At 46.5% G+C, this 16,843-nt stretch overlaps 1 protein-coding gene across 2 annotated transcripts; it reads right to left on the bottom strand.

Annotated features, from left to right (window-relative positions):
- Positions 1 to 681: 681 nt before the first annotated feature.
- On the bottom strand, positions 682 to 15,899 carry LOC122931180 (zinc finger protein 771-like). Of its 2 annotated transcripts, none has more exons than XM_044285188.1 (10): positions 15,283 to 15,899; positions 13,815 to 13,961; positions 12,043 to 12,118; positions 10,948 to 11,045; positions 8,892 to 9,003; positions 8,714 to 8,811; positions 6,615 to 6,711; positions 4,684 to 4,781; positions 3,889 to 3,985; positions 682 to 2,271 (listed from the first exon to the last, which is right to left on the bottom strand). In XM_044285188.1, the coding sequence occupies exons 1-10, from the start codon at positions 15,358 to 15,360 to the stop codon at positions 1,577 to 1,579; spliced, it is 1,596 nt and encodes a 531-aa protein (XP_044141123.1). In that variant the 5' UTR covers positions 15,361 to 15,899; the 3' UTR covers positions 682 to 1,576. The 2 variants fall into 2 exon arrangements, with proteins under 2 accessions (XP_044141123.1, XP_044141125.1); XM_044285190.1 differs by having other exon boundaries at positions 2,054 to 2,271; positions 3,947 to 3,985.
- Positions 15,900 to 16,843: the final 944 nt, after the last annotated feature.

The raw sequence follows: 16,843 nt of genomic DNA, 5'->3' as shown, positions 1-16,843 counted from the left end.
TTCCAAAAACCACACGGCGTTCCTTTCCCTCTACGCCCTGACGTGGGGCCGTAGAGTGTGTACGACCACAAATCGTGTGTTTCTGTAAACCGCAGAGTCAGGGCAATAAATATAGAGTTTTGTTTGGCTGTTAACCCTTGCTTTGTTAGTGGAAAAAATGTATTGAAATGGAAAATTTGGCAAAAAATTTTAATTCTGAAATGTCATCTCCATTTGCCATCAACTCTTGGGGAACACCTAAAGGGTTAATAATGTTTGTAAAAATCAGTTTTGAATACCTCGAGGGGTGTAGTTTCTAGAATGGGGTCACTTTTGGGTGGTTTCTATTATGTAAGCCTCACAAAGTGACTTCAGACCTGAACTGGTCCCTACAAAGTGGGTTTTTGAAAATTTCTGAAAATTTTCAAGATTTGTATCTAAACTTCTAAGCCTTGTAACGTTCCCAAAAAATAAAATGGCATTCCCAAAATGATCCAAACATGAAGTAGACATATGGGGAATGTAAACTAATAGCTATTTTTGGAGGTATTACTATGTATTATAGAAGTAGAGAAATTGAAACTTGGAAATTTGCTAATTTTTCCAAAATTTTGGTAAATTTGGTATTTTTTTTATAAATAAAAATGCTTTTTTTTTAACTCCATTTTACCAGTGTTATGAAGTACAATATGTGACGAAAAAACAACCTCAGAATGGCCTGGATAAGTAAAAGCGTTTTAAAGTTATCACCACATAAAGTAACACTGGTCAGATTTGAAAAAAAATGGCCAAGAGTCCTTAAGGGGTTAAATTCATTGCAGCAATAGTAAAAATGGTTGCAAAAGAATACGCAGCCTTTCAGCACCTCCAGCAAGTTAGACAATAATCCATCAGACTACGGAGTAACAAAAACGCCTCCTCTCTTTATTATAAATTCTCATGCTTCGCCTGTCCATGGCTGCAAGGTGAAAGCTACCAACTCCCTTCTGGAAACTTTATAGGCTCTAACCTAGGGTGACCGCACTGGGGCCGCCACATCCCTGGCATCTGGTTATACTCTACGGTATAGATTCATTCAAATATGTCTGATGGAGACTGCTAGGAAGAGCAATGGGAGGGATGGGCAGGCTCGTTCAGGGTCTGGGTGACAAAAACAAAGCCTCTTGAGTGCCAATATGGCGGTTACACTTCCTGTGCCAGAAAATGCGGTCTGGCGTGTAAACAGCTGAGATTATAACACAGTTACTGCACAGGGGATGAGGTTTTTGGACCGGGCAACTGATATCTGCTGGGTTGTTTAAAGCTACATATGCAGCTGTTTTGCTAGTGGGTCGGCGTGGGAACTAGCAATGTAGTGACCATGGTCCTCACATCTGCAAGTGTGCATCCACTGGGTTCAACTTAAATTGTTCATAACTCCCTCCCTCGCATTTCTGCCCTGAAGTAAGAGTATCTACTGCACGGTAGTGGTGAGGGTCGCCAAGCTGCAAGGGCTTCCATTCAGAACTGTTGATGGCACCATCCTGGATAGGGCGTGCCCTGTAGCCTGCTGCCCCAGGCCTCGATTCTTATTTCTCCCACATTCATATTGTGGAAATTACTGGAGCCCGATATGGGTTGACCAGTGTCTTGCAAGAGCTTTTTTGGTAGTGAAGGACTTGTCGCACTGAGGGCAGGAGAACATCTTCATCCCCGAGTGAGTTAACTTGTGTGTGGTCAGGGTAGATCTGTGAGAAAAGGATTTGCCGCATTCAGAACATGAAAACGGCCGCTCCCCCGTGTGAGTCCTCTCGTGTTCTGCAAGAAGCGATCTCCCCGAAAAAGTCTTCCCGCACTCGGCACAGGGGAACGGCTTCTCTCCAGTGTGAAGGTACCGGTGTTTGTCATGTGCAGATTTCTGTGCAAAGCATTTACCACAATCGGAACAAGAGAATGGCTTCTCCCCCGTGTGTAGTCTCATGTGGTTCACGTACGTGGATCTCATGGTGAAGCTCTGGCCACATTCAGAGCAGGAGAAGGGCTTACTGCCCGTGTGAGTCCTCTCGTGGTCCAGAACGGTGGACCTGTGGGCAAATGTCTGTCCGCAGTAAGAACATGCAAAGGGCTTCTCTCCCGTGTGGATTCTCTGGTGATCGACGAGCGATGTTTTATGTTTAAAGCATTTGCCGCAGTCAGGACATGAATACGGCGCCTCTCCCGTGTGAGTCCGTCTATGCCGAATCAGCTTTGATTTAAATGGGAAGCCTTTACCACAGTCCGTGCATGTGTATATATTACTATGGGTGGTTGACACTGCAACAGAGAGAGACACAGTAAAGCAGAGTACAAACTGAAAAGGGTTAAACTTAGAGGCCATGCGCCACTATTTGTTATGATTGTATTTTACTCATTTTAGTGTAAAAACATTTTTTACAATTGGTCTTTTTTTTAAAGTTTCAGCAGTTTTTGAGATACAGGGGTTAAAAATCAGTGTGTTTGCAGAGTTTAATTTCTCACTTCTGTCAGGATATGACTTAAATTAGTGTTCATGAGGTCAGGAGATCAGAGATAAGGTTCCACATGAGCTGTCAGCTGACGGTACTAAGAAGTGATACTCTGCAAACAGACTGATTTTAACCCCTGTACTCCAAAACAACTGACATTTTTTTTAATAAAGACCAAACTGAAAAAAAATGATTTCATCCTAAAGATGCCCATCAGCCCACAAATGAGCGTTTGCACGTTAATCGGCTAATTGGCCAATTATCGGGAATGAACATTTCTACGAACTCTTGCTCCCGATAACTGACCCGAAAATTGTGCAGTCCAATAGGGACCTTATACCAGAAAGCAGCACAGAAGTCCCCAGTGTTTACATGCTGCACAGTCACAGTCCCCCCCTTCACAGTTGTTAAAGGCGTTCTCCGGGTTCAGGGCTGGACCCGGATATAAGCTCTTTTTTATTCTTTTACTATATATGTGTGGAGCATCGGATCATTTCCTTGCTCCGATCCCCCCCCCCTTGTCACGCTGCATTATGCAGGGCAAGGTCTGTTTGTTTACTGCTGGAGACTTCCGCCTAGCAGTGAGCCCGGTGATGTCACCGACACAGATGGGCGGTCTATAGCACTGCTGGCATAGTAGCATAGTACCCGCCTCCAAAACAGCCTAGGGCTGAACCAGGAAAATCCCTTTAAATCTGCAGCATGTCAGTTTCTACTATGCATGTTCACCCTTTTACACTGAGAGCCGAAATCCCCAGCAAAAACTGCATGTTATACGTGCAAAAAAGTAAGGTAAGCTAAATCACCTTGGCATTTGCAGCGGAAGATCCCACCCCGCATCAGAAAGCAGTCAAAATAGTGAGACGTCACTCACCCGTGTCTGCCAGCCCTCTCCACTTAAAGGGCATCTGTCAGCAGTTTTGTACCTATGACACTGGCTGACCTGTTACATGTGAGCTTGGCAGCTGAAGGCATCTGTGTTGGTCCCATGTTCATATGTGCGCGCATTGCTGAGAAAAATTATGTTTTAATATATGCAAATTAGCCTCTAGGAGCAAAGGGGCCGTTGCCCTTTCTTCCAGGGGCTCTGCTCTCTCTGCAACTGCTGTGCCCTCTGCACTTTAATTGACAGGGCCAGGCATGCATTATGATTTTTGACTTCCTGGCCCTATCAATTAAAGAACAGAGGGCACAGCAGTTGCAGAGAGAGCAGAGCCTCTAGGTGTAATGGTGACGCCCCCGTTGCTCCTAGAGGCTCATTTGCATATATTAAAACATTATTTCTCTCAGCAATGCGGGCACATATGAACATGGGACCAACACAGATGCCTTCAGCTGCCAAGTGCACATGTAACAGGTCACAGCCAGTGTCATAGGGACAAAACTGCTGACAGATGCCCTTAAAATTGGGCAGTAAGAGGCTCACCTGGGCTGACATTTGCACTTTTCTTCTGTTTACACTGCTCTTTCCCCAAAACTCGTACCTCTTTAGCTTCTACTTTGATAATTCTTAAACTTTCGTCCTAAACAGGGATAAATATAAGAAAAAAAAATCAATTACATCTCAGCTCTAAGACCAACCATTAGAGACACTGGGCCCCTGCAGGGTCCTAAAAGGATTGACCTGGAGTTGGGATGGGGTGAGGTGTGGAGGAAACCAGATGACAAGACCAACGAACAAACCAAAGATGGTTGGGTTTAAATCACCCGCCATAGGATGAAGTCATCAGGCTATGCTGGACGCAATAACAAAATGGCCGAGAAGAGAAACTAAAGACATGACTGGAGCTTGGGGCAGATTATAACAATGGGTGATGAATGATTGCAATGGACAGAGAGAGAGCGGCACCAGTATCCCAGTGGCTTTCTGCTCGGACACCCAGAAGGTCTGGGGTGGAGAATGACACGGACCCAAGGAGAGAATCCCTTTGTCAAGCCCTGCTCACGGTATTTCAGTTTTGTCTTGAGTGCTCCTTTAAAGGGGTTGTCCCACCCCAAGAACTTAGAACCTATCCCTATAGGGTATAGGATAGGTGATAGAGCATATGACCATTGGGACCACTATTGATCACGAGAATGGGGATCCTAGAATCCCCGGATTGATGATCCCTCCAGTCATATACTATGGGACTGGTAAGGGTAACATAGTAGTATTTCAGCCCCACAGAGATAAATGGAGCAGCAGCGTCCAGGGACTAATGATATCTTGCTCCTCATCTACCTGATCCTCCTCCAGGACTCTGTGCCTTTCCTCTGCAGACTCCTGTGGATCATCCAGACTGCAGCATCCTTTTGATCTGATACTCATACTTGACGCACCTATAGGAGACAGACACAGGGAAAGAACAGCTCATACTGTATATACACTACCGGAAAATGGAAAAGAACATCTGGAAAACAAAGCGAATGAATTGAGACTGACAAACTATAGCCCGCTACTGGTGCTCAGTCAATGATCACACAACCAATGTGGTGCCCCCTTTATTTTGAGTTCTGCAGCAGGGTGACATTAATACTGGGTGTCATCTCCTCTTGCTGGATATCCTCCTGTGGTCATTCCAAACTCCTACAACGTGGACATGTAGTTCGGCCAAGGTGGTTGTGTAGATCTATCGCCCCAGCCAGTCCGAGACATTCTCAATTGGTGGGCGGCAGATCTGGCGATCGAGCTGGCTGAAGGATCTGCTGGATCCCCAAATGCTCTAATAATGTCTGTCTTTCCTCCTATTCCGCTCTTTCCCTGTGTCTTCAAGTGGGCGCCAAGGCACAGATAGTCTGGTGGTCATGGGCTAGCCATGTAAGGCCCGGTATGCAGATCTACTCACAGACACCCTGTGCCCCTTGCCTCTTTGGCCTGAGCTCCTTTTCCCATGTTCTCCTATTTCAGCGCATTTTACCTCACATATGTTTAATGTCATTGCTGTTGAAGTGTGGTCTGTGATCTGTCTATGCCAGTTATCCAGACTATGCTCAAGGCTTGTAAACCCCAATCTGCCAAGGTATACCACTGCATGGAGAGCCCACATCCACTTGTAAGAGTTCCAGAAATTACACCTTGTCTGTTCCACTCCCAGACATTTGTCCTTTCTCCAGTCCACTATGAACCATGGTATTGGCCTGGCCTTCCTTAAGGGCCAGATATCTGCCCTGTCCATCCACTTCCAAGAAACCTTTACCTTTCATCCCCGGGTGAAGACCTTTCTTAGGGGGTTGGCAATCCTCATCCCATCCCTTACATGTATCCTGTGGAACTATGAGACCAGAACTTACTCCTTGAGGCACTCCAGTCCACCCTTTCAGCCTCTGTGGGAGGCTTCACTCAGGCCTCCTTATCTTGAAAGGTCACATTTCTCATAGCCATCCTTTGTATCTGCAAGATGTCCTGTAAGTTTCTTTTCCTTGTCGTCCACAAGGATAAGGTTATCCTCTTTCCTGTCCCATCCTCAAGGTGGTGTTCTCTTTCCACATCAATAGGGAGATTGTCCTCTGTTCATTTTGCCTCCCCCTCTTACCTGAGGGAGCATTCTCTTCACTGCCTTGATGTTGTCTGGGCCATTTGGCTCTACTTGTCAGTGACTGATTCCTTTGGTCGCTCAGACTCCCATTTTGTTGTTCCTGAGGGTCAGAGTATGGGCTGGGAGGACTTCTAGTCTACCATCTCCAGATTGGGTGAAGCCTCCAGGCCCTAGGGAAGGGTTTCCCCTGTTCGGGTGACAGTCCATTTCCACACAAACAATTTCCTGGCTCATTTAGCATCAAGTTTCCATTTCTCAGGTTTGCAAGGCTGCCACCTGGGTCTTGGTCTACACCTTTGGCAAATGTTTACCAGCTCCATTCATGGTTTGATAGCAGTCTGGGTCATAAGGTTCTGCAAGTGTCTGTGTGGTAGGCAGATTGCATGGCTGTTCTCTTCCCTCCCTCTGGAACTGCATCCCCCAATTACAATAATGAAAAAATTCTATTTTTGTACTTACTTTAAAATCCCTTTCTCGTTGCACTCACTGGTGGACTGCTCCCTGTTCCTGGGCTGCTGTTCTTGCCGTGTCCCCAATGAATGCAACAAGAAAGAGATTTTATGCCATTCAAAAAATATGAGTCCACCCCACCCCAAATCCACTCTCTCATTGCTAGGTGAGTGTATGTATTACTCACCTGGATAGACATATGTAGGGGTCTCCATCTGGTATGACTTATCCCCCCAATCTTCTGTCTCTTCAACTTCTCCTTTGACAAGTTTTAAGCTTCCAACCTAAACAGAAGGCAGGCAGTCAGATGTGCGTATCGCCTCAGCTGGGCACAGTTTGGTATTGCAAATAGCCTCCACTGAAGTGAATAGAACCGAGCTGCTATACCCCTACAACCTGAGAACAAGTGTGGCGGTGTTTTTTGAAGGAAGGCTGCCATGCCTTTAAAAGGGGTTTCTAGTAATATGTATACATTTTGTCAAATAGGATTCTTACTTCCCCGCCACATCCTTAATGAAACTTACCACCAACAGTAGAGACATGACATCCACAATGACATCACTGCGGCAGGCAAGTCGCTATTGATGACACAGCAGCAATATATAGGATCAGAAAACTGAGAGGAGCTGGTGCAGGAAAGGACAGCGTCACAGCGATGATCACCAGCAGAGACATTTGCTGAATGATCATTATCACTGTATCGATGCTGCGGTGAAAACAGAGAATCACTTTCTTCTTGGTGAAATCTGACAACCAGAATGGATAGCAAATGAGAGCCCCCCCCTGTTATTACCCCATAATGCACCACTAGGGCAATTCTCTGTAAAGGGGCACTCTGGGGAAAACGGATGCTCTATGTTATCCTGATTGCAAGGCCTGAGGAGGAGAACACAACCTGGTCATGCCCAGCCTCCTTAGATGCTGCACTAGTCATACACAGTATATCAGTTGTTTAATCCCTGTTTCCCCCCTTATGGCCCAGACCACCATGATGACTTCTCCTGACCGGGGAGATTGCTGCTAAAACATCTTTGCCTATTTGCTTCTGCAGCCATCTCCACAGCAACACAAATTCCTATCCTTTAGCACATCTATACTGCTACTACCACCCATGTTCCCCATTACTGCACCCACACGGCGGACCAATGCCCCCAATTACAATACTGCGAAAGTACACAGTACAGCTAAAAGAAGGGGTAACAAGGAAATGCTGGTCCCTTTAGCACATTTTTTAGATCCCATCAATTAATTCAGTCGCCAGACCAAATTCCATCAATTGATACAGACCCCAGACCAGATCCCATCAATGAATTCAAATCCGAGACCAGATGCCCTCAATGAATTCATAACCCAGATCAGAGCTCCTAAATGAATCCAGACACCTAAATTTAGACCCAAGATCGGACCACTTAAATTGAGACACCAAAATGTAATCAGAATTTACCAGAACCCAGATCAAACTTTCTAAAGTAATCAGACGGCAGACCAGAACCTTATAAATTAATTAATACCCCGGATTACACCCCTAAATTAATTCAGACTCCACACCAGCCCCCCCCGCAGACAAGACCGTCTAAATTAATTAGAATCCAGACCCCATAATTGATTCAGACTGCAGATCAGACCCCATTAATTAATCAGATTTACATCAGTATAATATCAGTTGTTTAGTCCAGAGAGACATTTATAGTTTAGTATTTTATGTTTTTATTTTTTACACCTGGAAAAAAGTAAAAAAAAAAAAAGATTGTGAAAAAATAGGAGGGCACCTGTGGTCGCCGGCCAGGTACATAATTCTGGGAATGACAGATCATTACACACTTGGCTGGTGGCCATGAGGGCTCAGGCCGCCCCCTGGGCATTATTGGCTCACCGGGAAATTTCCCTGTAAAGTCTATGGCCAATCTGCCCCTACTCACTGCAGAGCTGATGTGGGTCTGCTAAAAACCAGCAACTCGTGCAGTGACCCTGTAATCACTAGGACTGGGATAGGAAGCATCATGGCTGTTTCCTGGTCTGTATGCACAGCGCTCATTGGGCATCACTGTGTATAATAAACCAGCCCTGGCTTCTCTATGGGCTGCCCAGCTGTCACTGACAACCAGCTTTCCGCTTGTGCAGCTGAATGATATCAGTGAAGTTGCAAACTCTACAAAAAGTTCAAAAAATAAATAAAAAAAAGACTTAAATGTGGACCCACTGGAATTGAAAGTCTATGGCAGGTCACTGGTTAGGAACCTTTTTACAAACCACTAATTTGGTAGAATCCTCCTCATCCCCATCTACCTGCTCATCCTTCGGGAAGCTGTGACTTTCCTGTCTAGACTGCGGTGGATCGTCCGGGCTGGAACGCCTTTCCGATGTGTTTTTCTTACTGGACCCATCTGTAAGGGACACACACGGCCTGAATACATTATTTACACAGCCACCATATCAACAGCCAAATTGTCCAGTGATCCCTCACCTGTAGAGATATCTGTAGGGGTCTCCTCCTCCTCCTCCTCCTCCTTGCACGGCTCATCCTCCTCCACCTCTGTCTCTTCAGCTTCCACCTTAATAGCTTTTAAGCTTTCAACCTAAACAGAGCGCAGGGATTCAGACCAGTCATCACATACAGGAGAAATGTACGCATGTCCCAGAGTCTTCTTCTAAATGTTTGGAATGACACATCATTAGCAACCAGCCCAGCAGATCAATAGACAGTGCCTTGAAAAAGTATTCATACCCCTTGAACGTTTCCACATTTTTTCATGTTACATTCACAAACTTAAATGTACTTTATTGGGATTTTATGTGATAGACCAACACAAAGTAGCAAGTATGTGTGAAGTGCCAAGAAAATGGTGCACGGTTTTTAAAATTTTATATAAATAAAAATCTTGAAAGTGTGGTGTGCATTTGGATTCAGCCCCCCTGAGTCAGTACTTTGTAGGACCACCTTTCACTGCAATTACAGCTGCAAGTCAGCTTTGCAGAAGAGCTCGCGCTCAGTCACACTGGATGGAGAGCGTCTGTGAACAGCAATTCTCAAGTCTTGCCCTAGATTCTCAATGGGATTAAGGTCTGGACTGTGACTGGGCCGTTCTAACACATGAAGATGCTTTGATCTAAACCAGGCATGCTCAACCTGCGGCCCTCCAGCTGTTGCAAAACTACAACTCCCATCGTTCCCTGACAGCCTACAACTATCATCCTACAGAAAGGCATCGTGGGAGTTGTAGTTTTACAACAGCTGGAGGGCCGCAGGTTGAGCATCCCTGATCTAAACCATTCCATTGTAGCTCTGGCTGGATGTTGAGGGTCGTTGTCCTGCTGGAAGATGAACCTCCGCCCCAGTCTCAAGTCTTTTGCAGCCTCTACCAGCTTTTCCTCCAGGATTGCCCTGTATTTAGCTCCATCAATCTTCCCATCAACCCTGACCAGCTTCCCTGTCCCTGCTGAAGAAAAGCCTCCCCGCAGCATGATGCTGCCACCGCCATGTTTCACGGTGGGGATGGTGTGTTTAAGGTGATGTGCAGTGCTAGTTTTCTGCCACACATAGTGTTTTGCATTGAGGCCAAAAAGTTCACCTTTGGTCTCATCTGACCAGAGCTCCTCCTTGCACATGTTTACTGTGTCCCCTACATAGATTGTGGCAAATGGGACTTTTTATGGCTTGCGTTCAAAAATGGCTTTCTTCTTGCCACTCTCCCATAAAGGCCAGATTTGTGGCGTACACGACTAATAGTTGTCCTGTGGACAGATTCTGCCACCTGAGCTGTGGATCTCTGCAGTGACCATGGGGCTCTTGGCTGTCTCTCTAATGAGTGCTCTCCCTGCCTGGGCCATCAGTTTAGGTCAAGGATGGGCAAACTGTGGCTCTCCAGCTGTTGTAAAACTACAAATCCCAGTATGCCCAGTCTGCCTACAGCTATCAGCCTACAGCAGGGCATGATGGGATTTCTAGTTTTACAACAGCTGGAGAGCAGCGGTTTGCCCATCCCTGGTTTAGGTGGATGGCCATGTCTTGGTAGGTTTGTAGTTGTGCCATACTCCTTCCATTTGCAGATGATGAATTGAACAGTGCTCAGTGAGATGTTCAGAGCTTGGGATATTTGTTTTATAACATAACCCTGCTTAACACTTCTCTACAACTTTATCCCTGACCTGTCTGATGTGTTCCTTGGTTTTTATGATGCTGTTTGATCAGTAATGTTCACTAACAAACCTCTGAGGCCTTCACAGAACAGCTGTACTTATAATGAGAATACATTACACACAGGTAAACTTGATTTACTTATTATGTGACTTCTGAAGGCAATTGGTCACACTGGATTTTAGTTAGGGGTATCAGATTATTTATTAAAAAATTTAAAAAACAGTGTATCATTTTCTTTTCACGTCATACATACTTGCTAATTTGTGTTGTTCTATCACATAAAATCCCAATAAAATACATTTATTTTGAAAAAATGGGGAAAAGTTCAAGGGGTATGAATATGTTTCCAAGGCACTGTATGATAATCCTCATCCCCATTTACCTGATAATCCTGGGGGATGCTGTGACTTGACCCTGTAGATTCTCGTGGATCATCAGGACTGAGACGTCTCTTTAATGTGATTCTCTTACTGGACCCATCTATAGGAGACAAATATTATATATATATACAATACAGACCAAAAGTTTGGACACACCTTCTCATTCAAAGAGTTTTCTTTATTTTCATGACTATGAAGGCATCAAAACTATGAATTAACACATGTGGAATTATATACATAACAAACAAGTGTGAAACAACTGAAAATATGTCATATTCTAGGTTCTTCAAAGTAGCCACCTTTTGCTTTGATTACTGCTTTGCACACTCTTGGCATTCTCTTGATGAGCTTCAAGAAGTAGTCACCTGAAATGGTCTTCACTCCACAGGTGTGCCCTGTCAGGTTTAATAAGTGGGATTTCTTGCCTTATAAATGGGGTTGGGACCATCAGTTGCGTTGTGGAGAAGTCAGGTGGATACACAGCTGATAGTCCTACTGAATAGACTGTTAGAATTTGTATTATGGCAAGAAAAAAGCAGCTAAGTAAAGAAAAATGAGTGGCCATCTTTAGGTTAAGAAATTAAGGTCAGTCAGTCCGAAAAATTGGGAAAACTTTGAAAGTAAGGGCTATTTGACCATGAAGGAGAGTGATGGGGTGCTGCGCCAGATGACCTGGCCTCCACAGTCACCGGACCTGAACCCAATCGAGATGGTTTGGGGTGAGCTGGACCGCAGAGTGAAGGCAAAAGGGACAACAAGTGCTAAGCATCTCTGGGAACTCCTTCAAGACTGTTGGAAGACCATTTCAGGTGACTACCTCTTGAAGCTCATCAAGAGAATGCCAAGAGTGTGCAAAGCAGTAATCAAAGCAAAAGGTGGCTACTTTGAAGAACCTAGAATATGACATATTTTCAGTTGTTTCACACTTGTTTGTTATGTATATAATTCCACATGTGTTAATTCATAGTTTTGATGCCTTCATAGTCATGAAAATAAAGAAAACTCTTTGAATGAGAAGGTGTGTCCAAACTTTTGGTCTGTACTGTATATACATAGTATTCTATCAGAGGATGTCTGCATTTAGATATATTTCTCACCTGGTGATGTAAGGGATGGCTGAGTCTGCATCATGACGTCTCTGTACAGGTCCTTGTGTCCTAAATATTCCCACTCCTGCACAGAAAGACAGAAAACAACGTCCTGACACATACAAGAGAGTCGCTCATCACTGTCCGGTTTACACATGTATTTGTACATGTAAATGAGGTAACCTGTAGGGAACTTTTTTCCAAACTTAACAAGCCCAGTTTTTAAGCCTCTATTATAGTGACGTCTTCTCTAACTGTCATCGCTCCTTTACCCTGTTTTCCCCATGTGGCCCAGATCGCCATGATGACGTCTCCTGACGACTGGGGAGTTTGCTGCCAAGACATCATTGGCCATTTCCAGCCTCCAAAGCAACACAAATTCCTATGCTTTAGCACAGCCATACTGCTACTACCACCCCTGTGCCCCATTACTGTACCTACACTGCAGTCCAATGCCCCCAAATACAATAATGCCAAAGTACACACAGTACAGATAAAAGAAGGGGTAACAAAAAAGTACTAGGCCGTATAGCAAATTTTCAGATCCCCTAAATTAATTTAGACCCCAGACCAGAACCCTAAATCTAGACACAATACCAGACACCAAAAATGAATCAGAATTTATCAGACCCCAGACCAAACTTCCCAAATCAATCAGATGACAGATCAGATGCCCTAAAGGAATTTGAACCCCACACCTGACGCTCTAAATTAATTCATAATTTACAGCCCTAAATTAATTCAGATCCCACAAAAGACTCCCTAAATTAATTCAGACCAGACCCCCAGACAAGACCCTCTAAATTAATATAGACCCCAGACTACACTTAAAAGGGTTTTCCAATTTTTTTTTTTTTACTGATGACCTATCCTCAGGATAGGTCATCCGTATGTGATTGGTAGGAGTCCAGCACCGGGGACCCCCGCCGATCAGCTTTTTTGAGAAGGCACCAGCACTCATGTGAGCGCCACTGCCTTCTCCCTGCTCACCACGCACAGCGCCGTCCATTGTATAGTGGCCGTGTTTGATATCGCGTCCAACCCCATTCACTTCTATGGGGCTGGGCTGCTCCTACGTGACGTCACTGGCCTAGGAAAAGCAGAGAGAAGCCCACAGCACTCACAGGAGCCGAGGCCTTCTCAAAACAGCTGATTGGCAGGGCTCCCAGGTGTCGGACCCCCACCCATCAGATACTGATGACCTATCCAGAGGAAAAAAAAAAAAAAACGGAAACCCCATTTAAATTAATTCAGACTGGCTGACGTCATCTTCTTGACAGCGGCGGTAACGTTCCGTGCACAGGATGTCTCTGGTGAGGCCGGTGATTGGCTGCAGCGGTGACCTGTGTGCACGGTACATCAGCACTGCAGCCAGAAGAACAACTAGCAGTGGTGAGGACAGGCGCGCAGCGCAGGAAGGAGGAGAGGACAAAACAGGCGAGTATCCGTTTATTTTGTAATTTTAGGCAGCTTACAGGGGTTGACTGCGTTTTTATATAACTTGGACAACTCCTTTAATTCTGACTCCAGGTCAGACCCCTAAATTAATTCTGCCACCAGCACCGCAGACAGATCCCCGGGGATCTTCTGCTCCAATGGCCACTCGCCACATTGTGTTAGGACATTGTCAAGAATAAAGACATGTAACTCAGTCTACCCACGCCCATGAGCCCCTCCAGACTCCACCGCTGCTTCTTCTCTCAGGACATTATATTGTGGACAAGGCCGCACTGATGCCCTCATCCGGTCCACGTCTGTGTATAATGACCCCCACTTCTCACCTCTCGCATCAGCAGCTCAATGATCTTGTTGGTCAGGTCCAGGATCCTCTTGAGGTTTCTCTGGGAGGAAGGCAAAGGCTGCGCGGTGGTTCTCCGGATCTCACTCCGTCCTCCATGCTGGGTGGACTTATTTATGGGACCATAATCCTAATGAGACAAGAACCAAGATGGAGGCACGAAAGAGGACCATAATAAGAGAAGGAGTGCGTTTTCAGTGATGTCATGAGTAGAGATGAGCGAATTGATTTGTACAAATCTAATTAACATTTTTTTTTTTTTTGATGACCTGTACTCAGGATAGGTCATCGGTATCTGATCAGTGGGGGTCCGACAGCTGGGACCCCCACCAATCAGCTGTTTGAGAAGGCCTCGGCTCCTGTGAGTGCCGCTGCCTCCTTCCTGCTTACCATTCACTTCTATGGGGCTGAGCTGCTCCTAGGCCACGTGACCGATGAACGTGTCGTCAGTAGTCTAGGAAAAGCAGTGAGAAGCGCCACTACCTTCTCAAACAGCTGATCTGCGTGGTTCCCAGGTGTCAGACCCCCACGATCAGACACTGATGACCTAGATACGAAGAGGGACCGCCACTCACTTGGAAATAAGAATGTGCTTTTATTCAGCGCATAACAGCATCAAAAGTCACGCGTTTCGGCTCAAGCCTGAGCCTTTTTCATATAGTTACATAACTGTGTGAAAAAGGCTCAGGCTTGGGCCGAAATGCGTCAGTGGTGATGCTATTATGCGCTGAATAAAAGCATATTCTTATTTGCAAGAAGAGTGAGTGCCGGTCCTTCTTCGTATTTATTGTTGGGACGCCTTCCCTGGACGCGCACACCATGTGCAAACAGCAGTGCCACCCAGCTTCTCAGATATACTACCCTGAGGATAGGTCATCAGTATTCAAATCTGGGAGTCTCACACAGACCTAGGTCAACAGTATCTGATCGGTGGGGGTCCGTCTATCAGCTATTCGCGCCGGCCGTACATTGCATAGTGGTTGTGCTTAGTATCGCAGCTCAGCCCCATTCAATGCCCCTAGACCATGTGATCGATGAACGTGACATCACATGGCCTAGGAGAAGCTACGAGAAGACTGCGGCGCTACTGCAAGCGCTGGTGCCCTCTCAAACAGCTGATCTGTTTTTAAAATCTCAAAAAAGACCCTTTAATCACATTATTAAAAAAATAATTAAATAACATTTCGTATAATCCCTTTAATGATCCAACCATGTAAATTGTGATGTCATTTGACATCATTTTTACCCACATCCCCGGTAATATCCCGGATTTATTAATACAGATAAGAGTGAAGTCATGTGACCTTGCTTTCCCAGAAACCACCACAAGTCATATCCTGGATTTATTAATAGCGCTAAGTGGTCATGTGACCTCACTTTCCCAGAATGCACCACCTCCGCGATTTATTAATAGCGATCGGTCACGTCATGTGACCCGGCGGGTCCCTCACCTGTCCGGTCAGCAGGTAGATGATCTCCAGGGTGACAGTCAGTATTTTCTGGGTCATCTCATCACCGCCCATCTTCATCCTCTGCTGATCAGTTCTTGCGGTGGACACGGACCATGAAAGCGCCGTGGTAGGGACGAAAATGCAATAAACGTAAATGCATTTGAGAACAGAGCGAGTGGGGACACCTCAGACCCCAGTAAAATGAATGCACTGAGCCTCTACACTGCTCTGTAGTGCAATAGCCGCACAGGGGCTTCAAATAATCAGATTTCATGCAGTTCTAAGGATGATGGTGGTGGTAGTAGTAGATACATTACCACAGGATGCAGGTCAGATCCTGCCTGGAACTATCAAATGAAACACATTTGGGGCCGCAAGGGCGTCTGGGAGTTGTAGTCCAGTGAGTCTCACTGTATCATCTGCATTATAGTACACACAAGCGGAGAGGCTACAGCAAAATGGCGTCTCTCTCTCTCCTCAGAACGCGTACCGTATAGGCGGCGAGAAGTAAACATGCTTACGGCTCATGGGGTTTAGACACAACCGAAGTGAATCTATCGCTGTATAAAGGAGAATGGACGTTTATTCTGGAAGACTACAGTAAAATGGCTGACTCATCACCGCTCCCGACAGGGTAGATGCTAGAGTGGAGTTGTTAGAACGAGGTCTGTGACGTCACTGGTCACATGGTCAAGTGTAAGAAGTGCTTATAAACCCAGACTGCAGGAGCTTGTGAAGGAGGAGGAGCTGTGTGTGCCTGGATGAGCTGCAGACCTAGGGTCCATAGGAGCTCATACATGAGGGGGCATGTGATGTATTCTGGGGACATGGATGGGGTTAATCTGTGAGGGGGGCATGTGGTGTATTCTGGGGACATGGGGGGGGGGGGTTAATCTGTGAGGGGGGCATGTGGTGTATTCTGGGGACATGGGGGGGGGGTTAATCTGTGAGGGGGGCATGTGGTGTATTCTGGGCGGAGCAGGTGCATCACGTGAGTGACGTTACGCCGCCGTCAGCTCTGCCTGTTACTGGAGCGTCATTGTACGGTAAAATAAAGATGCAGTGATTAGTCTGCTGTGAGCAGCGGGGCTGGGGCTGTTATGGGGAGGAGGATCTGTGCACAGGACCCCCCCCTCTCCATAACGGCGCCGGGCACAGGACCCCCCCCTCTCCATAACGGCGCCGGGCACAGGACCCCCCCCTCTCCATAACGGCGCCGGGCACAGGACCCCCCCCCTCTCCATAACGGCGCCGGGCACAGGACCCCCCCCTTCTCCATAACGGTGCCGGGCACAGGACCCCCCCCCCCCCTTCTCCATAACGGCGCCGGGCACAGGACCCCCCCCCCCCCTTCTCCATAACGGCGCCGGGCACAGGACCCCCCCCCCCCCTTCTCCATAACGGCGCCGGGCACAGGACCCCCCCTCTCCATAACGGCGCTGCCCACAGGACCCCCCCTCTCCATAACGGCGCCGCCCACAGGACCCCCCTCTCCATAACGGTGCCGCCCACAGGACCCCCTCTCTCCATAACGGCGCCACCCACAGGACCCCCCCCTCTC

This window comes from Bufo gargarizans, chromosome 3 (genome assembly GCF_014858855.1).
Source record: "Bufo gargarizans isolate SCDJY-AF-19 chromosome 3, ASM1485885v1, whole genome shotgun sequence".
In the NCBI taxonomy this organism is placed as follows: domain Eukaryota; kingdom Metazoa; phylum Chordata; class Amphibia; order Anura; family Bufonidae; genus Bufo; species Bufo gargarizans.
Note: the sequence above shows the minus strand (reverse complement) of the source record. Positions and strands in the feature narration are given on the sequence as shown.